Raw genomic sequence first — 24,237 nt, forward strand, 5'->3', positions numbered from 1 at the left:
GGGTTGCACACGAGCACCAATTCCATTTTGCAAGCAGGCGCACTGCGGAGAAGCAGCGACAGATGAGTTTCAGGCTGGGGCGGTGAGGGCCATGGTGGTGCTTCTCGCGCTGCAGGCGTCCGGCACGCACGGGTTGGGGTTGGTGTGAGCACGGCACTGCAGTGCAGGGAGGGCGACGGAGAGGGAGAGGGATGGTGTGGCTTGTTATCTAGCATGCCGCCTAACCGCGACGAGGCCCGCCGCTGATGCGCTACCACGGCCGGCTCGAGCGCCGCATTCCAGCGCCGCTTGCAGACGTGGGCGGGGAGCGCTGGGATGATGTCAGGCGAGGAGGCGAGGATGCGATGCGGATTGAGGGTGAGAGAGTGTCGTGAGAGAGGAAGTCAGAATAATTGGCGAGGTTGAGTTGAGGTGGAGAAGAAGAGGGCGGGCAATGAGTGGGCTCCCTGTCACTGTGGGCTGTGGGCACTAGATGTGGGCCTGGGGACGGCGACTGGGGGACTGGGGACGGGGGACGGGGCCTGGAGAGGGGAGGGGACCTGTTCGCTTCGCTTACACTGGCTGGCAGGGGTGCGACCATCACCGACCCGACCGGGGGCGACTCGTTGATTGATGGTTGCGGACAAAGGCCTCTTTGTCGACCAAAGTACCCCGATCAGCACGTCGCGCAGCGAATCCTTCAACGCTTCGCTCTAGCATCCTGGTCGGTTGGGATCGCCCTGGTTCTCGAAGCTCTGCAGGCCAAGCCAAATCCACGGCGGTACAGGATTTAGACTGTCAACGCTGCCCCAATACCTTCTCAACACCTCCTCCTCGGGCCAAACCATCTTCTTCCCTCCCGCTCCCGCCGACGCTGTTAATAATCCTCCTTCTTCTTCTCCGCCTCGCCTCGCCTCGCATCGCCTGGCTCTTATCACTCCACTCGGTCGCCAATCGACTTCCATCCTCTCCCACCACCACCACCACCACCACCACCCTCCGTCACAGGCAGGAGCCTTCTCCGCCAGCCTCTGACCGTGACGACGACGCCGACGACGACGACTCCAACAACCACGACTCCACGGCGACCCTCCCGTCCGGCATTCGGTTGTTTGCCCACGACGTCGACCTAATTCGCCTTGTTCATCTTCAGGTTCAGTGCGTCGTCCCTTTCTCCCGCCAACTCTGGCGCCCCAGCAACTCGCAACTCCGGTTCCGGTTCCTGTCACACCACCTCGACATTTCTCCACCCGAACCACTCTTGCTGACGTCGCTCTGACAGGTCCTCTGCCTACTTCTTGTGATGCTCTCTTCGTCCTGAGTTCTCCAATTCTTGCACCTACCCTCTCGACACCCGTGTCAAGCCGGCCGGATGCCTTACACGCCACCCTCCCAACGGTCTCCCGCGTCGTCGAAGCCCACCAGTCCCATCCTCAGTCGCAACCATTCCTACAGCGAAGCCTCCCAGAGCCCGCAGTCGTCCACCTCTCCCCGCCGTCCTCAATTGCCGCATTCCCTCTCGTCGACCGCCTACCTGAGCAAGCACCGCCGCAGCCCGTCAATCTCGCAAGCCACGCAGCCCCAGAATGCCTCCAACGGCCAGGTGACGGCGAATGGTACTGCACACCACCCGACTCCGCCGTCGATCAAGCTATTGATACCCGTAGGTGCTGAATCGACGCCTCCAGACTCGGTGCAAAACTCGGACGACGATGAGCGAGGCCGGACCTCTGGAAAGATTGCTGAGCTGCACGAGGCCTTGCAGTCGATTGAGCTGAAGCGAGGCCACTCGCCCGAGCGCCGGCCCAGCGACTCGCTGCTCTCCCCGGCCGCCGCCGCCGTTGCCAGGCCTGCCCTATCCGCCGAGGCTCGCAAAATCTCCCACTCGCGGTCCACCAGCGAAATCGCTCTTTCCAGCCACAACGAGCTCACCGAGTCGCCCATCCAGACGTCGGATGACAGCAGCGAGGATGACGGCTTGACGATGAAACCGCCGTTACTCCGCAAAAAGTCCGGCGAGCTCGTCAAGCCCGCCTTGAGACCGACGTCCCGTAACCGCCGTCGACCGTCTAGCATGCCTGGAACACCATCCTTTTCCAAGGCCGTGCATTTCAACGATGATATCGAACAGGTCCGCCACTTTCTCCAGGTCGACCGGCCCATCGCCGTCAGTGCAGGCTCCTCGCCGGTGGAGGCCTACGACAGCGAGCACGAGTACCCCTTTGGCGACGAATACACCCGTCGTGAAAAGGTCGAGTGGGAGCTGCGGCTGACCAACTTCCCTCGGGACTCGTTCGAAAGGCAACACCAGCCCATCCGGGTCGAGAAGATTTGCCTCTCGCAAGATACCAGCACCCTCATCGGTCACGTCGCCGTTGCAAACATTGCCTTTCACAAGTTCGTCGTCGCCCGCTTCACGCTCGACTACTGGAAGACGACGTCCGAAGTCGTGGCCGAGTACAACAATGACGTGCGGAGAAAACAAACCAACGACGGCTACGACCGCTTCGTCTTCAACATCAAGTTGGCTGACCAGGCACACCTCGAGTCCAAGACGATGCTTCTGTGCGTCCGCTACAACGTCAATGGACAGGAGTTCTGGGACAACAACAACTCGATGAACTACCAGGCCGACTTTATCAAAAAGACCATCAAGACCAAAGGTTCCAAGCAAGGACCAGCAGCTGGCACGCTCGGGGCGATCCCGCGCAGCAGACATTCCCCACAGTCGGCTCGCCCGCGTTCGATGCCCGCATCCATGGATGACGATTTTGGGCACGCGTTCGATTCCAAGTTTGAGTTTGACTCGACCGCTCCACTCCGCTTTAAGAAGAGCAAGGCACAGCGCCGATTTCCCGACCAAGCGGCCCAGAACAATCCCCAGGCCTTTGCATCGCGGTACGACTTCGGTGCTTCTCTCACTGCCGCCATCCCCACGGGCAAGCAGGCCCCAAGCGGCAAAGGCAGCAAGCCCCGAACCGACTACTTTGCAAGGCAAGGCGACGCCCCGGCCCCAACCAACCTCAACGCCCCGCGGCCGGACCAGTTGTCGTCGGAGAAGCCGGACCTCAAGTCGGCAGAATACAACGAACTCATCCAGAAATATTGCTTCGTACGTCCCTCCGTCCACGATGGCCACTATGCTCCCCGACACTGACACGGCAACAGTTTGGATCCCGGAAGAATACGTCTCAGTCGTCGGCTCCCCAGGCCGTGGCAACGGATGGCACTTTCGACCAGGACGACGCGGCCGTCAGTCCTCGTGGGTCGGTTTCGGGCAGCTTTAGCCCTCCCCAGGAGGCTCCGCCGGCGGCGCTCGATGGGGCAGACGACGAAAAGGTGCCGCCACGGTCGGCGAGCCCTTTTCTGTCGAGGTCGGGATCGCCCGGACCGGTGACAGGTTCCGACTTTGGCGATCGCACCACGCCCCCGGTTTCTTTTGGATATCCCTACAACAACAACATGCATGGAGGCATTTTCCTTGATTCTCACACGCCCAAGGCGATTCTCGGCTAGGGGACGGTGGGGGGCTCACGAAGTGTGGATACGATGACGCAGTTACGAGATGGGATCGGTGACGATGCGATGGACTGGTGGTGCCGAAAGGCAGACCGGAAAAGTTCAAAAGCGTCCTCTCTTTTTATAACGGCCGGGGCTTCACGGCTGACACACGCACACGCGGGGAGGCGGCGGTGGTGGCCTTGGCCGGCTTTGCATCATTATCCTCATGCGTTTTGACGACATGCATTACCGGAAATTGTTTTTTGTGTTGTGCGGGGGGGCTCTGCATAATCGACTTTTTCTTCTTCTTGCGCGTTCTTGCTGCTTTTGGGTTTTGGGGGAAACGGCTTTTTGCACCGGGACGGAGTTTGGGACGGTGTTGTGCTGCTGCTGCTGCTTCTTTCTCTTTCTCTTCTCTCTCTCTCTCTCCCGCTCTCTCTCCTCTTTGATTCCTCTTTTAATAGACAGCCTGTGTAGTACTCCCAAGAAGCGGCTACTACTCCTCGTCTTGTTGTTCCTCTAGCTGCTTGATGTGCTTTGCCCGTCGTTGCCGCCGTCTTGTCTCGTTGGTAGTAGTGATGGGATGAATGGGTGGATGAGGTGTGGTGTGGGTGGGGTGGAATGCTCAAAAGTTGCGCTCGTTTGTTTCGTTCGCGTTTGTCGATGTTGTCTTTCGACTGTTGTAGTTTTGCTTTCCTTTTGCTCTTACTGTACACGATGCAGCATTTCCATCTCTCTATTTTTCGTGCTTCGATGGATGGACGGACGGACGGACGGGAGACGATGAGTTGAGGCAGGCAGGCACGGCAAGGGCGAGGCATATGAAGAAGCGAAGAGAAGAGAAGAGCAATTGAATTGTGAAGCTTTGGCACCACCAGTCCACCACCTACGCCCACAATGATGGGGACGATAATTTTTTTTTTTTTTTTCCTTATCCCGCCCGCGGCGCGTGGCCGGCCGCTCGTCTTGTCTTGGCTGCATGTAGAAGAGAAAATAGCAAAAACATGGAATGGGGCTTGGTTCATGTAGTATGCGATGGTTTTCTGCTCGTCTGCTCTGCTCTGGTCTCTGCTTTTCTCGTGAGTGACGTGCTTGTGACGCGACTCGGCTGCTATCTACGGTGTTGTGGTGTTGCACCTCCCCATGACCCCACGCCACCCTCCCTCGTCCATGCAGAGGAAAAATTCCCCACCGCCCGCCGCCGACCCGCTGCCATGATCCCTGCGCGCGCCGGGCAGCCAATGATGGATTGAGACGGTTGACGGTCGACGCGTCTTCCCTCCCCGACCTTCCCGACCTCTCGACCTGTACCCTCTCTCCCGTCGTGCCGTCCGTCTCCGCGTCTCGCCTCTGGCTCCGCTTCGCCATCGTCGCGACGCAGCGCAGCGCTTCACCGCCACCGCCGACCGATTGAACGAGTGGACGAACGGAGAGCTGTCTGTCGCCGCCGCGTTTTTTGCTCGCTTGATTACCTTACCCAGGGTGTTTTGTGTGGAGCTGCGCGTCGCGTCGTCATAGGTGGTTGACCGCTTTTTTTCTTTTTTTCTTTTTTTTTTTTTTTTTTTGCGCGGGGTTATAGAAGGGAAGAGGGGGGGAGAAGAGAAGAGAAGGGACAGCGCAATTGAACGTCCGTCTCTACAGGTAGAGGCACAGCACGGTAAGGAAGTCGGCCGCTACGACTGCAGCAGCATCCTCCGCTAACATGACCAACGATGCCAGCGCACCCACCACAACCTCACAACCTCACCTCACCTCACCACACCACGCAAACCCGCCCGCCCACGATGTCAACCTCCTCGCCGTCCCCAGTCTCAATCGACGCCACAACCATCCTCTCGCTCCTGGGCACCGTCGCCGCGCTGGCCCTCGCCCACGCCCTCTCGCTGCGCCTGCTGCCCCGCTCGGCCGGCGCCGCGGCACGAGTGCTGTTCGTCTGGCACGCCTTCGACGCCGCCATCCACGCCGTCTTCGAGGGCAGCTTTTTGTGGAACGTGTTTTTTGTGTCGGCTCCTCGGTCCTCTCTACAATCCCCGGACACTTTTGAGCCTCTCCCCCCCGGAACGCACTGGCTCGCCGACCCGACCCGCCTCTACGGCGCCTTCTACGGCAGCGGGCCCTTCAGCCGGCTGTGGCAGGAATACGCCAAGGCGGATCGGCGGTGGGGCGGCAGCGACACGGGGGTTGTCAGTTTGGAGCTGCTGACTGTGGTGGTGGGGGCGCCGTTGGCGGTTGTGTGTGCCGAGGGGGTGAGGAGGGGGGCGTGGCGGAGGGCGAGCGGTTCTGCGGGGAAGAAGGGCAAGGGGAAGGGGGTCAGTGGGCGCAGTTGGTTTTGGATGACGGTGCTGGCGACGGGGGAGCTGTATGGTGGTGAGTTGCGTCTTTCTTTCTCTTCTTCTCCCTCTTTTCTCTTTTTTTGTTGTGGAAGCAACAACCGCGTGAGGCGAGACGCTGGCTCGAGTGCAGCGCGTTCAATTCGGGTCGCCGCGGACTGGACGCGCTCCCTTACCTACCCTACCCGCCACCTCACCCCCCTGAACCCTGCTTGGCAACCCCCTCCGGCGCTAGGCAAACCAGGGGGGCGCCGCCAGGCAGCGAAAAGAGGGTCTCAGGGTCCAACATCGCCCATCCTCACTTACCAACCCTCCCCCATAAACCCCTGTCATCCCTCCCCCTTTCTCCTATCCATCACAGCTAACCCTCTCCCCTCTAACAGGCTGGATGACATTCGCCCCCGAATGGCTGACCGGCAGCCCCAATCTGGACACCAGCAACTGGATGTACAAGTATCTGTACCTGTCCTTTTTCAATCTGCTGTGGGTGTTTTTCCCGCTGTGGGTGCTGCGGCGGGCGTATGTGGCGGTTGCGGACGTTGGTGTTGGGGAGGAAAGGGAGCAGGAGGGGGAGGGGAAGAAGAGGCTGTAGCTGTCTGTGTCCGCGGGTGGAGAATAAAGGGATAGCGTTGGCTTGTTTGGTGTGGTCTACGTGCGCATTGTACATTGCCTTGATATCTATTCCACCACCTGTCCACCTCCCCTCCTCCATCCCACGCCCCCACCCCTATCTCGTTACCACACCCTAGCAAACTCCACACGCCGATCTCTCAAGCTCGAATTCAAGTTCGTGCTCAAATTCAAACGCACGTCCCGCGGCCGCCGCCACCCCACCAGCTCTTCGACCTTGGTATCTGTATGCGCGCCGGCATCAGACGCCGTCTTCTGCCCCTCGTACACCACCAGCGCCAGCCACACGGCGTCGGCGTTGCGCTGTTCGAATGCCGCGAGTACGGCTGCGGCTGCTTCATTGGTGTTGTCTTTGGCAGCGACGAGCAACGGCAGCAGCAGCGCGAGCGCCTGGTCGAACGCGCGGTCAGAGATGGAGACGTGCGCGACGATGGCGGCGAAGAGGCGAGTCAGCGCGGCGCGGATGATGCGCGAGGGGGCGGTGGTGTAGAGCGTGGTTTGCTGTGCTGGTTGTGGCGGTGCGGGAGACGAAGGAGAGGGAGAGGGAGAGGGAGACGAGGAGGAAAGGGGTTTGGGGCGAGAAGGCAGTGAGAGCATGGATGGCTTGTTTGATGCTGATGTTGACGATGATGCTCTACTTGCCGCCGACGACGACGACGCGCCGCCCGTCTCGTACAGACGCAGCAAGTCCCTCCACACGGCGTCGACGCGGCCGCGCATGAAGTCGCCGCCGTGCGCGCACATGATGGCCATGACGTCGCAGGCGCCCTCGACGACGTACGCCTCCCGGTCGGCGAGGCGCGGGACGAGCGTCGGCCAGAGCGTGTTGACGAGCGGGAGGAACGTGTTTTCGTGCTTGGCGAGCGGCGGCAGCGTGGTGCTGAGGAGGGAGAGCAGCGAGGTGCGCAATGTTGGCGAAGGGGAGGACAGGTAGTGTTGGGTGAGAGAGGTGATTTTGAGGAGGAGCGCGTAGGTGGCGGGGGCGGGCGGGGGCGGGTCTGGTGCTGATGGTGGAGCTGGTCCTTCTTCTTCTTGTTCGTCTTCGTCGTCGATTTCTTCGATCAGAGAGCTTTTGCCCTTGTCGGCGTCCTTCCAAGGTGCTCGTGGGAACTCTGCTTTACCCAGCTCAACGGGATCGTCTTGCTTTGCCTCCCTCACCTGCAAGTCGTCGAGAACGGCGAGGACGTCCTGGATGCTGGTCATCTGCTCAACATGTGCATCCGACACTTGGCCGGATGTAATGGCGAGCTGCGGCGTCTTGACGCCCTCGTCCGCAATGCCCCTGAGCACCCGAAACAGCAGCTCCACCAACCGCGGATACCCGTGGAAGCTCTCGAGAGCCGCAAAGATGCTGCCGACGAGATCGTCGAGATACGGCAGCAAGCTGGGCCCGCTCAGTTTGATCATCATGAGCAGCACCTGCGGCGCCTGCGGGCTGATGTCGAACGTGTTGAGCTTGAGCGCCACGGCGTTGACGAGGTAGTCGACGTTCTCGACAATCAGCGCGCTGACTGAGCTGTAGCCGCACGCCGCGGCGATGATGTTGAGTGCCGTGGCGGCGTGGGAACGCAGGTTCGAGTGAGATGAGCCGACGAGGTGGACGATGGGGTAGAGGGCGTCGACGAGCTCGATGCGAAACTCGTCTCTGAGCTTTTGCGCTTGGAACGCTATCGTCTCGAGCGCAAGCGCTTGGATCCGCCAGTCGTGTGGTGCTTCGACGTGGTGTTGTTGGAGCGTGTCCAGCGAAAACGAGTACAGTTCCTCCAGGAGCTCCTCGTGCGGAGACATGGCGCCGTCGTCTATGGCGAGGAAATCGTTCAATATCGAGTCTTGTCGGTTTTCGGAGCGGAGGAGCTGCAGAGCAGTCCAGAAGCTGGCTATCTGCTGCGCGCCCCGGGATAAGTGTAGGGTTTCCACGAGCTCCCTTGCTGCCGTCGAGGACGATTTGGACATGCTCACGTTTTCAACAAGCCGTCTCAAGTCTGCCGCAATGGCTCGCTGGGATTCGTTTTCGTACAGTATCTGTTCAAACTCGAGAGAAGCTCCAGGAGCTGTTGACGCAATCAAGTCCATTGAGGGAGCCACCGTGCTTGTCTCGACAATCTCCTTCTTCTTAGACGACTCCAAAAGTGCTGTTGAGATGCCATCGCGCAGATTCAGTGCCAATGTGCGATCAACAAGTCCCAGATCGACTCCAAGTTCGGAAAGCAGGTGGTAAGCCGTCGAGATTTGTTTGATAGTCGTCCGCTTTACACTCTCGTCAGAACTCGTCATCACCCTGGGCAGGGAAATGGCCCAATTGTGAATCGCCGACCTCAACAGCCCAACAAATTTAGGGTCGGCCAGGAGGACGTGGCGCACAGTACTCGTCGCTTTAGAGTCTCCATCCGCACCGCAAAGGACGACCATGGTCTCAACCACCATCGCAGCCGAGTCCTTGAGGGATGTTTTGCAATCCTGCAGCACAACCAGGCAAAGATCTAGCAGCGCATGGCGAACCTCGCTTCGCTCGTGGTGTCGAATGCGAATGACATTGGCCAAAGCCTTTTTGATCCAAGATGCTGTTGCTTGGAGCCAGGATTGATTGAGCTGCTTTCCTGACTCGCCCGTTTCGGTGGTCGAGGGTAGGTTCTCTGTGAATTCGTCGGCCAACACGGTTTTGAACAGGTGCGAGAGGGTTTGGAGCGAGCGTTGAAACGTCTTGTAAGAGCGGCGCTGTTGCGTGGAAGGGACCAGGACAGTCGAAAGTGTCGAGACAATTTTGGGCATGATGCTGGCCAGGGCATCGCGGTCCTGAACGGCGACACAACAGGCAAATAAGGCGTTGGAAGCAGCAACCTGGACGTTGGTTGATGGTCCGTTTTGGATGCCTTCTAGAATGACCATGACGGAGTGGCCTAGAGGACCCATGTTCTTGACATCAGTCAAGGACTTTCGGGCCAAGTCATTTTCTCTGTAGTTGGTGAATAGCTGATCAAGGCACCGAAAGGCCGCGGTTTGCAACTCCTCGGATGAGTTGGTGGCCTTCTGCCCCGGAGAGCCGCCCGCGAAGCCGGTGGCCAGTAGAAGAATCTGGTGGCTCAAATCTGGATTCATGTTTGACCGCCAGCCTGATAGGAGAAGCACGGTGATGCACTCGAGCGTCAGCTCCACGGCGGCGGCTGGGAGCTTTTCCCGCTCGCGCAAGACATACGACAAGGGGAAAAAGACATAGTCGGTGAGCTTGGCATCTAATGCGTCGGGGGTAGAGGCTGCCTCGCGGAGAGCAACCAGCAGATTGGAGAGACGGCCGACGACTTGCTTTGGGTTTCCGTTGTTGGCTGCTAATTCGAGGACAGCTTGCGAAAGTTGTACGCAGTGAGGCTTGAGCTGTAGAGTGTTAGATGCAAGTTTTCATTGAATATTCTTTCTTACTAGATGGAAAATTTGCTGCCGGCGCTCCATGCTCCAAGATGGGAAATGCCAAGTGAGTAGATGGCAAAGATGCCCACCCAAGGAAACGGGTGATCAAATGCGTTGATCTTGGTCGTCACGCGAGCGAGAGATATTGTGCCGACGATACCATGTCAGAAACAAAGTGCTGCTGGCTTGTGTCTGGTCGCTTTGATTCCGACTGAGGTTGTGGTGACGATGGTGGTCTGGACAGACTCGGCCCGGCCGGTCAGAGCTCCTCCCATGGCATGCCGCCCGAGTCGGAGCGCGTCCCGTCGCCTGAAAGTCGACCACCAACGCGTTACAATCTCCCTCCACCCCGCTCCTCACCAACGCGCGTCCACACCTCCACCCGCGCTCGACACATCTCCCCATCGGATCGCTTTCGCTGCCCCGGATCCATCTCCCCGATTGCGCTGCGGCGCCTCCGTTCGCGACTCGTCAATAACGCGCAACATGCCTGGAACCCGCAGTCGCGCGAGCGCCGCTGCCCCCGCCGTCGCCGAAGAGCCCGAAGAGCACGACGAGACCAACGGCTTGCATTTCAAAGAAGCCCTGACATGGCGCGCTGGAAGGCCCATCCCAGTCGCAGACTTGCTGCGAAGGCTGCAAGCCTTGTCGCAAGAGCTGCGGGGTCTCGATCAGGAAGAGGTTGAGAGGGAGTCGCTTATACCTGTTGCCAGACAGCTGGCCTCGCCAAACCTCCTAGGACACAAGGACCGAGGAGTGAGAGCTTGGACAGCATGCTGTCTAGTCGACATGTTCAAGCTGTGTGCTCCGGACGCGCCCTACACCAGTCCACAGCTAAAGGTACGATGCGTTGAGCCAACCTCGAGCGCGTGCTGACCACGTTCCGCCAGGATATATTCACAATGATCATCAACACCATTATACCCGCGCTTTCCGATCCGTCCAGTCCATACAACGCCCAGCACGTTTACGTCCTCAAATCGCTCGCCGAAGTCAAAAGCATCGTCCTCGTCACCGATATTCCATCCGCCAATGACCTAATACTCGCGCTATGCACAGCTTGCTTTGATGTGCTATCACAGCCCTCCAAGTCCGACTCAGGGGAAGAGCTGAGCAAGAATGTTGAGCATTACATGACGAAGCTCTTGATCGTATTGGTGGAAGAGGCACATAGCTTGCCGGCCGAAGTCGTGGACGTCATTCTCGCCCAGTTCCTCCGCGCGGATCCACGTGTATTGTCGGGTGGTAGCAAAAGCAAAAAGGGCGCACAGTTTGACGAAAGGCAGTCGACTCTGTTGCTCAAGGAAGCTCCTCCGGCGTACAACATGGCCATGAACATTTGCAATTCGCTCCCGGATAGAATGGCGAGGTTCGTAAGCCAATACTTTAGCTCCGTCATTGTGGACGCAACTTCGGTGCCGGCCCCTCAAAAGACGAAAAATCGCTCAAAGCGGATGAGCAGTGTTGGGGCAGACTCGGACGATGAGGCACCACGACAACCTACCGAGGACGACCTCAACGAAAGTAGAAAGGTACACCGGCTACTTCGCGAGCTCTGGAGATCATCCCCCCTTGTGCTGCAAGACATTATTCCACAACTCGAGGCCGAACTGGGCGCCGAAGACGTCCAGCTCAGAACCCTTGCGACGGAAACTCTAGGAGACATTATTTCGGGAATAGGCGCTGCTGGTCCACCTCCCCCGCCGACTTATAACCCTTCAGCATATCCGTCTCAGAGCCTTTCTCCGCCTTCAGAGCGTCTACCCGTCTACAACTTCCTCACGACGCCAACGTCCCCCCACTCCTTCGCTTCCAGCCACCACCAGGCGTACGAAAGCTTCCTCAGCCGCCGCAACGACAAGTCGCCTGCGATCCGCGCAGCGTGGACTACTGCCATTGGTCGGATCCTCTCGACCAACGCAGGAGGGGTTGGTCTGGATCCGGAAGACCAGCAGAGACTGCTGAAGCTATTCGGTGAGATGCTTGTCGATGGTGATGAGCGCGTTCGCCTGGCTGCTGTCAAGTCTGTTGAACGATTCGGTTACCACGATATCGTTCAGAAACTCGGCATCAGGGGCGGCGCATCAGAGCAGGGATCTATCCTCAGCAATCTCGCGGACAGGGTCAAAGATCGCAAACCCGCCGTGCGCACCGAGGCTACCAAACTTTTGGGCAAAATATGGGGTGTCGCAGCAGGGGCGATTGCCGAAGGCAGTGAAAGAGTAGGCCAGCTGTTGGGCCCCATTCCATCCCGTGTTCTCGATGCCTATTTCTTGAACGAACAAGACCTCAATGTTCTCATTGATCGCATCCTTTACGAAGAACTTCTCCCATTATCATATCCCGACACCAAGAGAAAGCGCGCAAGGGAAAGCCAGGCAAACGGAGACGCTGAGCACACCGAGGCAGACGTGGACAAAATTCGCGTCGAGCGCATTCTTGTTCTCATCAGAGATTTGGTTCCGCGGTCGAAGCTTGTCCTCTTTTCGAAACAAACGCACCAGGTCGCACTCGCAAAGTACATGGACGCGCTGCTGAAAAAGTGCGAAGAGTTCAACGGCGGTGTCATGGAATCAGGCTCGAAGGAAATCAAGCAAAACTTGGGCAAGCTCATCGACTATCACGCCAGGACGCTCCCAGAAGCCTCTCGAGCCTCTGAGGACTTGTGGAAATTTGCAAAGATGCATGACCGCCGCTGCTATGCGCTCATCCGTTTTTGCATCGCCCCCGACAGTGATTACCGCAGGGTCCGCAATTCAATTGTAGGTCGACAACTGTTTCCGATCGTCCACCGCTAACTGCCCACAGAAAGAGCTTACGAAGCGGATTGAAGAGGCCACCGGCTCCACGGCTACACTGCTGGAAACCCTCATCCCTCTCGTCTACCGTTCCAGCATCCTCCTCTACAACAAAAACCACGTACCTGCCATTATTGAATTCTCGAGAACCGATGAAAAGGGATTGGCCGGCACGGCCCATGAAGTCCTCAAGGAGATTTCGTCCAGGAATCCCGACGTCTTTCGAGGCTACGCCGAAGAGCTGTGCAAGGCCCTGGAGAGCGAGGCACCGACGGCGAAAAAGCCCAATCGACCCGGCGCCGTCGATGATCTCAAGGCGTGCGCAGGCTTCGCCAGACGATTTCCCAAAGACGTGCCGACGGACCGCAAATTCATCAAAGCGATGCTCAGCTTTGCTCAATTCGGCTCACCCCCGAAGGCGGCCAAATATGGAGTGTCAATCATCATGGCCAGCACGGACAAGAAGGAAATGCACGCGCGCGACCTGTTGAAGCAATGCACAGAAGGGTTTGAGTATGGAAAAGGCAATTACCTGGCACGGCTTGCAGCTCTAAGTCAGCTCATGCTGCTCGGCTCAAAGGCCATAGAGGACGAGATCGACCCGGTCATCGACATTGCCATTGACGGAGTTCTTCTTAGATCTACGCCGGCTGATCCACAGCAAAACCCTGACTGGACAGACGAACCTGACGAGGACTGCGCCGCTAAAATGTGGGCGCTTAAGATCCTGGTCAACCGCCTGCGCGGGCTAAGCGACGACGAATCAATCAATCAAGTCTCGGAGCCCGTGTACAGACTCCTCAACACCCTCGTCAGCAAGCACGGCGAGCTCTCCAGAAAGATTGAATCGCCCGCTGCGCAAAAATCCCGGCTCCGGCTACTTGCTTCCGAGCTGCTCCTCAAACTGTGCTGCAAAAAGCGTTTTGACGCTCTCCTCAGTCCCAGGGACTTTAATGAGCTCGCCACCGTCATTCAGGACCCACACGTAAAGGTCAGGGATGGCTTTGTTCGCAAGCTGATGAAGTACCTTGGTCAAGACAGGCTGCCCCGACGCTTCTACACGATTGTGTTCCTGGGTGCTTTTGAGCCAGAGCCGCGCATTAAGAACGGCACCTTTACATGGATCAAGGCACGGCACGCGGCGTTTGGAAAGGCGACCGACCACGAACCCGTACTGGAAAACAGCTTCGCTCGATTCTTGAGTTTGCTGGCACATCATCCAGACTTCGACACCGAGGTGGAGAATTTGCGGGACGTCGTCACATACCTGCTTTTCTATCTCAAGGCCGTGGCGAATGAGGACAGCATCTCCCTCATCTACCACCAAGCCCAACGGGTAAAGGCGGTGGAGGATGCGATTGACCCTGCTCGAAGCGAAAGTCTCTACGTTTTGAGCGACCTGGCCCAAGCCGTCATTCAAAGATACCGGGACTTGTTCGGGTGGAATATCCAGGCCGTGCCCAAAAAGGCACGGATGCCGGCCGATGTGTTCGCCAATCTTCCAAGCCACGAACGTGCGCAAGAGATTGCCGAAAAGCAGCATGTCCCAGAAGAGCTAGTGGATGAGCTGGACGATCTGGTCCGAGCTGCCGTCAAAGGTCGCAAGGTGAGTTTTGCTCTGGGGTGATCCGGGGTTCCTGACTGACTGTTTCCAGCGCAAGTCCGAGACCACCGGCGAGCAGCGGGAAAAGAAACGCGCCAGAGCTTCATCTACGTTGCCAAGTCGCAAAGCCCCGAAAGCTTCCAAAATAGCCAAGACGCCGAAGAAGAGGAAGGAGCACCTCTCGGATAACATTCCGTCGAGTGAGAGGCGTCGCAGCGGGCGGAATCTCGGCGGCCGAAATTACGCAGAATCCAGTCACGACGAAGACGAGGCAATGGACGATGCGGGAGACGAAGGAAATCAGAGTGAGGAGGAGAGTGTGCAGGAGGATGGGCCGGTCGAGGAGGAGGCCGAGCACCAAAGCGACGAGGATGACGGCGAGCAAGAGGCTCCACCGCCCCCGACTCCCAAGAGCACGCGAGGAAAATCGAAGCCGCCCGCGAAGAGCGCAGCACCAGCGCCAAAAGAGAAGAAGGCTCCTCCTCCGCCCAAGCCGGCGAAGTCGAAGACCAACGGAGCAACGCCCACCCGGAGAAGCACAAGGGGCAAACCACCGCCACAACAGGCGGACGATGCGGCGTCCGATGATGATGACGATGAAGCACTCTCTGACCCGCCGGATTCAGAGGAGGACGAGTAGGGGTAGTTAACAAGCGGCTTTTGAAAGCAGGACGTCGGCATTTATTGGAAGGTTTTTTTTCAGTTGTATCTTGTCAAATCCGGGGCCGCTGCGGTTTGAAGTGAAGGCTCAATGACATTGTTGTGCCGTTGCGGCGCGGTGGATTTTTCCCTTTTTTTTAGTCTCGTTTCTTTTTCCCTTTTCCTTTTTTTGACAAAATGCATACCCTTCCTGTGCGTACCTGGTAGGTGGGAGGAGGAGGCGGCGGCGCCCGGCCTGTGTGCCGTGCTATTCGAGAAAGAAAATAGTCCGCCATGTTTTAATATGGCCGTTCATGCGCTCTCGGCTCCGTCGTTTTTCCCAGTGATGGCGAGATGTCAGTCGTTCGTCCGCGGGTCTGTCGCCTGTTGCGCATTTCGTTTTCAATCTTTGGTCGTGCCGTTTGCACGCACGCACGTTTGGGAGGAGAGCGGAACAGGAGCGCGTCGTGACAGATGAGAGATGGAAGAGAAGGAAAAAGAAAGTCAAGATCTTCAGGCGGCGGATCTGCCGACGATGACTGCTGCTGCTGCTGCTGCTGCTGCGGTCTGACCGACAGGCAGGCAGGCAGGCAGGCAGGCAGGCAGGCAGGCAGACTACACAGGAGAGCCATCGGGATTTTTCCTGTACCACACGCGGCGGTTGTTGGAAATGTCAGACGGCATGTTCAGCTCCCCAAACCACGGTTAGGATGGCTGCTGTCATGCAGCATCAGCATGAGCAGCAGCAGCAGCAGCAGCAAACCGCGCCGCCGCCGCCGCCGCCGCCACCATGGGCGCCGCCGAATTTCCACGCTGTGCTGTGCACGTTCCCCTCGTCGTTCTCTGGGCCTGTCTGTCCGAGGAAGCAGCGTCATCATCATCAGCCACCGGGGAGGTGACAAAGCGCACAGTAAGCTAGGCAGGCAGTGAGTGAACGGCAGCTGGCTGTCTGCGGAGAAAAAGAAAAAGAGAGGGGAGGAATTGGAGCACTGACGTTGGTTTTGCCTTGGTCAGGTCGGGCCTCGCATCAGCTAAGATTTCTTGAGCTTGGGCTTGTTCGGTGCGCCTTCTAGAAGCTGAGGCGAGGCGAGGCGAGGCGAGGTTGCACGGGCGGCGGCGGCGGCGGCGGCATGGCATGGCAGGACATGGCAGGGCGTGGTGGGATGCAGGGGCATGTGGCATGTGGCATATGTATGTACGTATGTGAGTAGTAGGTGGGTATGCGGGTTTGTCCTGGTAGGCATGTTATTGACCGGAGTCGTCTTCTTCTCTTGTTTTTGGGAAAGGGAGGGATGGATTGGAACGAGTGTCTACGACTGGGATGCAGTTGAATTTTGTTTGATGGGTTGTCCTGGGGGACCGAGTAAAAGGGGTGTGTCTTCGCCGGCAGATGCAGTGATGTCATAGGTACCCCTTGCCGACAGGCCGGGTTGGTTTCTACGTAGAGAGTGTTGGAGCGAGCACATGGCATGGTACCACAGTCTACAAAATTAGGAGCGGAGGATTTGGCAGTGGTGACGGCAAGGCGAGTTTATTTGGTTGCAGAAGCGAGTACCATGATGGCGGCCGCGCTCGTCGGATCCGGAGAGAGCCAGGTTCCGTTGATGGGCAAGGATGTCGAAGCAATTCGGTAGCCACGCGTCTAACTAGTCACGGGTGGAAGTGAATGGCGTTTGGAGATACAATCAATCATTTTTGGAAACTTCCATGGGACAATGTAATTGGCAGGGGGTGTCACATCAAGGGGGCGCAGCCATGCTCCTCGCCATGTGGCTCACGGACCGAAAGAGGGCGGGCTGAAGAGACGCAGCAAGAAGCCAATAATGAAGAGAATCCGAGGAACGGTCCCAATAATACGAGAAGATGGCGCAGGGGAAAAGCGACGACGACGACGAACCCTCATGGTGGCCTGACAGCCCAAAGCGGCAAACGCACGACTATTCAAGAGGCCGGACGACAGCCACACGGTCAGACGTTGGCTGGCAGGGAGGCATCCTCGGCTCTCGCTAACGGACGTCAAGGGCCCCTGCGCTCCGTCTTGCTTTTGGCTGTCGTGCTACACCAGGCGTTGCTTTTGCAATAATCAGTCCCATCCCATGGACCGACTTTTCGCATCATCAGCACGCAGGAACCACATGGCACGTTCGCCAGGACCGGACTGGATGGCATCTTTGTCAGGACGGCAGAGCACCCTCAGCATCCTGCACAGCACTCGCACTCGTCACGCCCGCGCCGCAGAGCCAAAATGCGACAACACACGGCTGCAGCCCGCCCTTGGGCAAAAACGAAAGCGTCGGAATCAGCTCCAGGAGACTCCAAGACGAGGAGCAGCCCACGTGGGACAAAAAGCAACAGCACGCGAGGGGAGATTGCAAACACATGGACGAGCTGCCGTATCACTCCTCCTACGACGACGGCTCACCTCAGTCTGTGCGCATCGCATCGCATCGCATCCTTGCTGCATGCTGCTGCTGCTGCTGCTGCTGCTGCGTTACCTCGACGTCTGCCATCCACCAACAACTCCCTCCCTCCGTCCTGTCCCGCTCGCTACGTTTCAGCGCCTCGTCCGTCCTTTTGCCCCACGTCCGATGCTCGACAGCCACTTGCTCCGACGCAAACACGCTGCGTCCGCCGGCATGAACCGAGATATATTGGCCTGGATGCGCCCCCCGCAGCCAGACGGCACTATTTACCTCTCACTGTTGCTCAAGACGATTCCATCGGTCAACTCCCGACCTGCCTGACCTTGCTCGTACATACATCCCACACCGTACCTACATACATTCACCACCATGCCGACCAGTAACCGGGCTTTTTTAGCAACAACTCCTCGCTGATCCCCAAGGCTCGCTCCCTCTTGGGGCTGTCGTCGCTGTACGAACAGCAGAAGGAGCCATCCAAGGAGCAAAAAGACCATCAATCCTCGGGCAGGCGAAGCCGGCAGAACAAGCGCAAGTCCAATGCCACCTCCATCACCACAACCTCGGCCTCGACCTCGTCGCCCACCTCGCCATCTTTTCCCTCGCCGCTGGCCCTCCTCGACTCGCTCCCCTTCGATCCCCTCACCACCAGCGCCACGACTCTTGCACAACTCCTCGCCGCGGGCTCCTTCACCTCGGTCGACCTCGTCGACGTGTACCTGGCGGCTATTGAGCGCCACAACCGCTCGGGCCGCCAGCTACGCGCCCTCATCGGCACCGCGCCGCGCTACCATCTCTTCGCGCTAGCCCGTCGCCTCGACGACGAGCGAAGTGCCGGCCGCTGCCGCGGCCCTCTTCATGGAGTCCCCGTCGTGCTCCAGGACAACATTGTCACCTGCGCCGGAGCCGACGACGTCCCCACGACCCCAACCAGCACGACAACCACCACCACCATATCCGCCGCCGAAGCTGCACAACCTGTCGCCGATCCCAGCGTCAATGCGGCCGCCGCCGGCCACGGCATGGACACGACGCTGGGGTCGTACGCCTTTGTCGGCGCGCGGCCCAAACGGGCGGCCAGCGTCACGCAGCGCCTGGAGCGCGCAGGTCTCATCGTAATTGGCAAGTCGAATCTAAGCGAGCTGTGCGGGCTCAAGAGCGAGACCATGGCGACTGGCTGGTCCGCTGTTGGTGGGCAGACGCTGTCTCCGTTTGTCGCGCGCCGCTTCGACCGCGACAACGACGCGTGGGTGTGGGAGCAGTCCCCGGCGGCTCCGGCAGAGGGTAGCGCGGCTGGTTCCGCTGTTGCCGTTGCCGCTGGCTTTTCCCCGCTGGCCGTTGCGACGGATGCGATTGGAGGCTTGGTCGACGTGGCGAGTCGGAACGGGCTGTACTCGTTGAAGATGACGGCCGGGTCGGTACCGTTGGATGGAGTGTGGTGCACCAGCCGCAGCTTCGATGGCGTGGGCGGTCTCGCAAAGTCGGCGTCCGACTTGGTTGCTCTGACGGACGCCGTCGTGGAGCCGAGCATGATTGGCGACGACTACTACCCCAGGGGCTTTCAAAAGTTTTCGGTCCAGAAGAGTTGGAGCGGGTTGAGAGTGGGTTTTGTCGACCCTCGAGTGTGGAAGCCTAGGGGAGAGCTGGCAAAGGCGAACCCAGAGGCGCAAAAGTTCATGGTATGAGGTTCTTTCTCCTTGCGCCGGTCTTCGGCTGACTTTGTTTGCAGATTGCCATGTACGAAGCGGCTGTCCAGCGCGTTCGCGAGCAGGGCGCCATTGTATCCTATCCCGTGCAAGCACCGTCGCCTCAGATCTTTCAAGACAGCGAACGAGACTCGTTTGAGGCCGTCACACGTATGTCATTCCTCCTTTTTGCACGACCTTGACTAACGGGAGGCAGACCACGAATTCAAAGAGCTGTCCGCCGACTATCTCGCCAACCTCGAAACCTCGCGCGTCCACTCCCTGCCCGACATCGTCGACTTCAACACCAAGCATGCCGACGTAGAGCTGTCTTCCTCCTGTCCTGACCAAGCCGACCTCATCACCGCGTCGTCAGACACACCCGACGACTCTGCACAGGCGCGCGAAGCCCTCGACCGCCTGCGTCGCCTGGGTGGCAGTGAAGGCATCGACCTGGTGCTCGAGTGCCACAGGCTGGACGTGCTCGTTGCGCCGGCCGACAGCGCCTTGTGCGAGCTCGCGGCCGCAGCGGGTAAGTTCCACACCCTCCTTACTCTATCTGACTCACCGAGCCTCGACACTGACGCAAATGCAGGCTACCCCATTGCGACAACGCCCCTCTCGATGCTACGTCCACAAGCCCGCCCCTTCGGTCTGGCGGTGACGACGCGCGCGCACCACGAGCACCTCCTCCTGCACTTCGCCAGCGCCTGGGAAGCGCTCTGCCCGCCCGTCACGCCGCCGCCGCTCGACGCCGTACCCCTACACGCCGCCGCCTCCTCCAACCCCACGTCCTCGCCCTCGCCGTCGCGCTCCCCCAGCAGCGCCGGCAGCAGCAGTGTCAACCCCCCGTCCAGCTCCCACGGCCAGGCGCAGTCCGCCCCCGACGCCCCCATCATCCGTGTCATCCTCAAGGAGTGGGACACGCGCGACTTTGGCCACAGCAGCGACGCGCTGGCCGCGTGGCTCAATGCCCGCTGGCGCAAGAGCGGGTACCGCGTCGATGAGGACGTCGTGTGGCGCATCCTCCAAGCCAGCGGGCGCGAGGCGTGGCGCGGGCTCGGGGACCGCAGCCAGGGTGCCTTTGTGCGGTAGGTCTGGGTCGCGGCGAAAAAAGGGAAGGGTCTCGTTTGTCGGGTTTGGTTCTGATCTTTGAATGGGTGGTGGGGCGGTTGGTGTTGCTGCTCTTGTTGTTTGCTGCTTGCGCGCTGTTGTCTCGTTCTCTGCGTCGGTCTTTGTCTGCTCTGCCGGCCTGCGTGCCTGCCTGCCTGCCTCTTTTTCTGTCTGTCGCTGCCGTCTGCCTGTTTGCTTTGGCTTTGTGTCTGATACCTACCTACCTACCTCTCTGCCTGGTACTGGCCTTTTATCCTTTTCAATCTTCGATCTTTCCGTCGTCTTATTTTTGCCGTAGTGCGGCGTTTCAATGGTGATGTGACTGACGACGCAGACCTGAGCTTGCGCGAATGCTGGTCTTAGCAATTAACTTCAAGACAAAAGAGACTAGCCAACTCAGGGTGAGTCGAGGCAGTCATGCGTCGTCAAGAGTACGAAGCAACAAAGAGCGTCGAGGCGACAGCAGGGTGAAAAGGTCGACGGCGGTAGCAGGCTTGCCTGCCTGCCAAGCATCGCCTTTATATCCTGCAAAGTTTGTCCCCAAAGTAAGAACCGAAAGCTGAACGGGGTCCTATGGTCTAGTGGTGGCCACTGGGGTGTTAGGGGCGCTTCACACAGCTCCGAATTTGAGTAAGGTTACTCTGGCCCTAAGTGAACTTAGGGATGCGGAGGAAGACAATACAGTACGCGAGTTCGAATCACGGTTCAAGTTTTTTTTCTTTTTCGTCTTTGCTCCCTAGTTGTTATTCACTTTAGTACGCGCTCTTGACCGTCGATGCCGACGCCCAGCCCACATTGTTTTGTCTTCCACAGCGCCTGCACCCGCGCCGCTGACCTTTTCCCTCACAGTCAGACTTGACCGTGCTGTCCTAGGCCCTCGACCTTCAACGCTCAACTTTGCAAACCCTCGTCTCCGTCCGAAAGGCTTTGCGTCGTGCACCCTGCTGGGCAACAGCACTGGGCCACTTTGCCTTCGTCTCTCCTGTTGGTCACCCTTTGCACGTTTGCGCCGCATTGCGCCCAACACTTTCCCCTCCCGATCGCAGCTTTTTGATACTTGGAGTCACAGATCATGGCTCCGACCAACCGTGAAAAGGCCATTACTTGGCTAAATAGCATTGGCATCCAAGAGCTCGTCGACGACTCCATCATGCCGCGCGAATCTCTTGGCCCCAACGACAACCCGATGACTGGAGCAGAGCCCGGAGCCTCGCCCTTGCTCCCGGTCGAGCGCTTCACGGACTCCCTCTTGAATACCCTCTTCGTCTTGACCCATCTCAGGAGCGACCACGCGGCAATCAAGCAAGAGCTGCTTGAGGCGGTCCACTTCAGGCGCAATACCAAGGGCCAACCCAACAGGAGAGAGAATTGTCTCATCAACCTCGACGTCAATCGCCTTGTCAATCACGCGAATAACGAACGTAATCAGAAGCGCTTGCGCGGCGAGCTGCCTCCGCGTGTCAAGAAGAACCCGGGGAAAATGGAGCGTGCTTTGGCAAAGATGAGCCTGGACATGGGCGGCGATGGGCAAGGAGAAGATGTGTCGATGACGGAGCAGAAGGCTGTCATCGGCCAGCACAACGGTACTATCGGCGAGAAGCGCAAGCGCAGCGGCAGCGACAGCAACAGCAAGAGCGACTCTTCACCCGCGCGGCCCAGCAAGCTCATGCATATGGAGTGTTCCGATGAGCGTATGGACCTCGCTCTCTCCGGTGCTGAAGACAGGGACCAGCTTTGAGGGTGGATGCGTGCCTTTGAGATGCAGCGATGGCGAGAGCAACAGGTGGTTCGTTGTGATGAAGGAGCACAACAGTTCGGGGAATGTATGGGGCCGCTGCGTCTGGTCACGGAGGTGCGCAAGTCCTGGTCAGTGCCTACCTGCCCTCCACCCAGCCTACATTTCATATTGCTCTCGAATACGCGACAAGTGCTGACAGAGTGCTCATAGTGAAGTCCTCCACGAGACGTCGTATGTCATTGTTCACCAAATACTTCCCTGAACCCGACGTTGCAGTCGCCGTCCCTGCGGGCAATGCCTCTGCTGATTGAGCCTTCCATCGGTCACATCTTCCATAACCATTCGGGGATGTTCTGTCACACTTGGACCGCGGAATTGCAAGTTTCGGATCATTTCGACCGCGCAAAACTCGCAAAGTTGCCTGAAGACATGGCTTCAAGACGATGATTGCCCACCAAACCCACCACTGTAAAGCAAACTGCACAATACTAGCGCAGGAGCCGCACACATGCGGGCGGTATTGAGACTCGGAAGGAATGATGGACACACGAGGGTAGTGGCAAGAAAGGGAAGGACACTCGCTGGACAGTACAGCACATGGAGAAATTTGACAGCAACAAAGGCTGCCCTTTACGTCTGTCTTTGTTTACCTGCTCCGTTGGCCAGCCTATTTTTCAGTTGATTGCTGCCGTCTAGCCGTTTGCTTTGTTTCCATGTCCAATACCTAAGTACCTGTATTTCCGCCTGGTACTGACCTTTCGTCTTCTCAAACCTTCGATCTTTCTCTTACGTTCTTCCACCGCATTGCAGTGTTCCAATGGGGACGTCACTGACGACGCAGATTCGGAGTTCACTTGGGTACTGTGTGACTACACGGATTTGCTGCCTGTAGCTCCATAGCTAAGCCATGCACTGAAGGCCTTTGGCCCTTGGACTGGGTCGCGTCCTTCGTAGCGAAGGGAACTGTCCACTCAACTTGCAAAAAGAGAAAGACAATGACGACGGAGCGCCGTTAGAAAAACATTCAAGGAGTGGCCAGAGTATGGAGAGAGACAGAACGGAGGAGGACTGGAAAAAAAGTGAGCCAATTGTGAGATTCGAACTCGTGTTGCTTTTCTTCCGGACCCAAGATCAGCCATCAGTCCCGGCAGCGCCAACTCCAAGCCGAAGCTTACAGGTTATCCCCGCCAGATGAGCCAGCCGTTCAACCACTAGACCAGATGACCCAATAAGCTATTGGTTCTTGGGATAGTGGCTAAGTTTGCAGAATATATGCACGTTTTTCACGCACTGGCAGGATCACACAGTTTTCGACCTTTGACGAGTCCAAACCATGACTGCGAGCACCTCGACGAGATCATCCGCACTTCTTCATCCCGATGAGCCACGTTGCACTCACAATCTACTATTCCTGACTCTTATTTATCGGCAGCTATATCAAGATGGATGAATCTTTTGCATTACATGAATCACCGAGAGGCCTGAGTTGAGCCGGTTGCTGGCACTCATTTTGTTATCATTATTGACACGAGCCCATGAAAGGGTCTAGTCCAACATCTTCATGAATTTTGCCGGGCGGTAGGTGCTTCCAGTAGGTGCTGGCCCTACAACGCCAACAAGCACTCAGAGCGAAGTGCCGCCTTGGACGATTCGACACAATTTATGCTGACGTTGCTTCGCTTTGGGGCGCCTTGCTTGCAACTTAGATCCATCCGTCGGCGACCACCTGCTGAAGACATGTCCAGGCAAGCCCACGCGTCGAGGTCACGCCCCCGTCGTGTTTTTTGTTTTGGTTGGTCGCATGCACGCTCATCCATCCACGACACCTGCGCTGCTGGCCATTTTCCCTTCAGTCACCTGGACCGCTGCACACCATCCGACCCGCTACTTCTTCCATTCTCTACTCCCGTCGCCCTGCTTTCTCTCCGAAGATCCTCGACCACGCCATCCCAAGCCTTCAAGCATTAGCGCTCAACTGTCCGCTCGCCGACTTTTGCCCTCTCAGCCAGACTCGACTGCGCCGCCAGAGCATCATCCTCCTCTCCTACTTCGCCGACCGCTTTCTCGCCGTCTTGCCAGCAAAGTATTGCAGGCTACGAGCCAGCATTCCCGCTTATCCCTCACCATTGCCATCTTCTCGCTATCCGATGTCGCCACGGGTACAGAACCTCGCCAGGAAACGACAAAATACAATTCTGTCCGCCGCACGAACCGATTGCCATCGCTTGAGCCTGACGTCCCGTCCAACCAGCCCACAACAACGGAAACATCGAGTTTGAGGTGCGCCGCCAAAATTCTGCCCTGAAACCCGTTCGGCCAATGCAACAGGCTCGATGCTCCCAGAAAGAAGAGCGAGCAGGCGGATGCCAGCCCCGCCGTCCTGCCGTGAAGCCCCTGTG

The 24,237-nt window shown here is 58.2% G+C and overlaps 7 protein-coding genes across 7 annotated transcripts; 5 read left to right on the forward strand and 2 right to left on the reverse strand.

Annotated features, from left to right (window-relative positions):
• The first annotated feature begins 974 nt into the window (after window positions 1-974).
• J3D65DRAFT_640526 (putative phosphatase regulatory subunit-domain-containing protein) lies at window positions 975-3,973 on the forward strand. The gene is made up of 3 exons (XM_066801802.1): window positions 975-1,137; window positions 1,262-3,091; window positions 3,148-3,973. Exons 2-3 carry the CDS (start codon window positions 1,352-1,354, stop codon window positions 3,493-3,495), a joined length of 2,088 nt encoding a protein of 695 aa, XP_066650455.1. The 5' UTR covers window positions 975-1,137; window positions 1,262-1,351; the 3' UTR covers window positions 3,496-3,973.
• J3D65DRAFT_150072 (uncharacterized protein) lies at window positions 3,336-4,562 on the reverse strand. The gene is made up of 2 exons (XM_066794077.1): window positions 3,680-4,562; window positions 3,336-3,509 (listed from the first exon to the last, which is right to left on the reverse strand). The coding sequence occupies exon 1, from the start codon at window positions 4,503-4,505 to the stop codon at window positions 3,705-3,707; it is 801 nt and encodes a 266-aa protein (XP_066650456.1). The 5' UTR covers window positions 4,506-4,562; the 3' UTR covers window positions 3,336-3,509; window positions 3,680-3,704.
• Window positions 4,563-5,044: 482 nt separating this feature from the next.
• J3D65DRAFT_662530 (Emopamil-binding protein) lies at window positions 5,045-6,585 on the forward strand. The gene is made up of 3 exons (XM_066802635.1): window positions 5,045-5,137; window positions 5,200-5,847; window positions 6,194-6,585. Exons 2-3 carry the CDS (start codon window positions 5,265-5,267, stop codon window positions 6,400-6,402), a joined length of 792 nt encoding a protein of 263 aa, XP_066650457.1. The 5' UTR covers window positions 5,045-5,137; window positions 5,200-5,264; the 3' UTR covers window positions 6,403-6,585.
• Window positions 6,536-10,138, reverse strand: J3D65DRAFT_640532 (HEAT repeat protein-like protein). The gene is made up of 2 exons (XM_066801803.1): window positions 9,855-10,138; window positions 6,536-9,809 (listed from the first exon to the last, which is right to left on the reverse strand). The coding sequence occupies exons 1-2, from the start codon at window positions 9,882-9,884 to the stop codon at window positions 6,546-6,548; spliced, it is 3,294 nt and encodes a 1,097-aa protein (XP_066650458.1). The 5' UTR covers window positions 9,885-10,138; the 3' UTR covers window positions 6,536-6,545.
• Window positions 10,139-10,328: 190 nt separating this feature from the next.
• Window positions 10,329-14,883, forward strand: J3D65DRAFT_671998 (armadillo-type protein; the record flags this gene model as incomplete). Its single annotated transcript, XM_066803438.1, has 4 exons — window positions 10,329-10,682; window positions 10,733-12,604; window positions 12,651-14,246; window positions 14,296-14,883. The coding sequence occupies 4 exons, from the start codon at window positions 10,329-10,331 to the stop codon at window positions 14,881-14,883; spliced, it is 4,410 nt and encodes a 1,469-aa protein (XP_066650459.1).
• Window positions 14,884-17,344: 2,461 nt separating this feature from the next.
• J3D65DRAFT_687922 (amidase signature domain-containing protein) lies at window positions 17,345-20,082 on the forward strand (the record flags this gene model as incomplete). Its single annotated transcript, XM_066803855.1, has 5 exons — window positions 17,345-17,583; window positions 17,703-18,981; window positions 19,032-19,158; window positions 19,205-19,519; window positions 19,583-20,082. 5 exons carry the CDS (start codon window positions 17,345-17,347, stop codon window positions 20,080-20,082), a joined length of 2,460 nt encoding a protein of 819 aa, XP_066650460.1.
• Window positions 20,083-20,958: 876 nt separating this feature from the next.
• Window positions 20,959-22,136, forward strand: J3D65DRAFT_150161 (uncharacterized protein). The gene is made up of 3 exons (XM_066794078.1): window positions 20,959-21,084; window positions 21,170-21,966; window positions 22,054-22,136. Exon 2 carries the CDS (start codon window positions 21,173-21,175, stop codon window positions 21,836-21,838), a length of 666 nt encoding a protein of 221 aa, XP_066650461.1. The 5' UTR covers window positions 20,959-21,084; window positions 21,170-21,172; the 3' UTR covers window positions 21,839-21,966; window positions 22,054-22,136.
• Window positions 22,137-24,237: the final 2,101 nt, after the last annotated feature.

This window comes from Phyllosticta citribraziliensis (assembly GCF_038025025.1).
Source record: "Phyllosticta citribraziliensis strain CPC 17464 chromosome Unknown J3D65scaffold_14, whole genome shotgun sequence".
NCBI lineage: Eukaryota > Fungi > Ascomycota > Dothideomycetes > Botryosphaeriales > Phyllostictaceae > Phyllosticta > Phyllosticta citribraziliensis.

Excerpts from the sequence above, each read along its gene's own strand:
- J3D65DRAFT_662530 (XM_066802635.1), top strand. The coding sequence starts at position 5,265 with ATGTCAACCTCCTCGCCGTCCCCAGTCTCAATCGACGCCACAACCATC. Across the intron at positions 5,848-6,193 it reads GACGGGGGAGCTGTATGGTG|GCTGGATGACATTCGCCCCC; the intron begins GTGAGTTGCGTC and ends CCCCTCTAACAG.
- J3D65DRAFT_640532 (XM_066801803.1), bottom strand. The coding sequence starts at position 9,884 with ATGGAGCGCCGGCAGCAAATTTTCCATCTA. Across the intron at positions 9,810-9,854 it reads GGCAGCAAATTTTCCATCTA|CTCAAGCCTCACTGCGTACA; the intron begins GTAAGAAAGAAT and ends AACACTCTACAG.
- J3D65DRAFT_150161 (XM_066794078.1), top strand. The coding sequence starts at position 21,173 with ATGGCTCCGACCAACCGTGAAAAGGCCATTACTTGGCTAAATAGCATT.
- J3D65DRAFT_640526 (XM_066801802.1), top strand. The coding sequence starts at position 1,352 with ATGCCTTACACGCCACCCTCCCAACGGTCTCCCGCGTCGTCGAAGCCC. Across the intron at positions 3,092-3,147 it reads TCATCCAGAAATATTGCTTC|TTTGGATCCCGGAAGAATAC; the intron begins GTACGTCCCTCC and ends ACACGGCAACAG.
- J3D65DRAFT_150072 (XM_066794077.1), bottom strand. The coding sequence starts at position 4,505 with ATGAACCAAGCCCCATTCCATGTTTTTGCTATTTTCTCTTCTACATGC.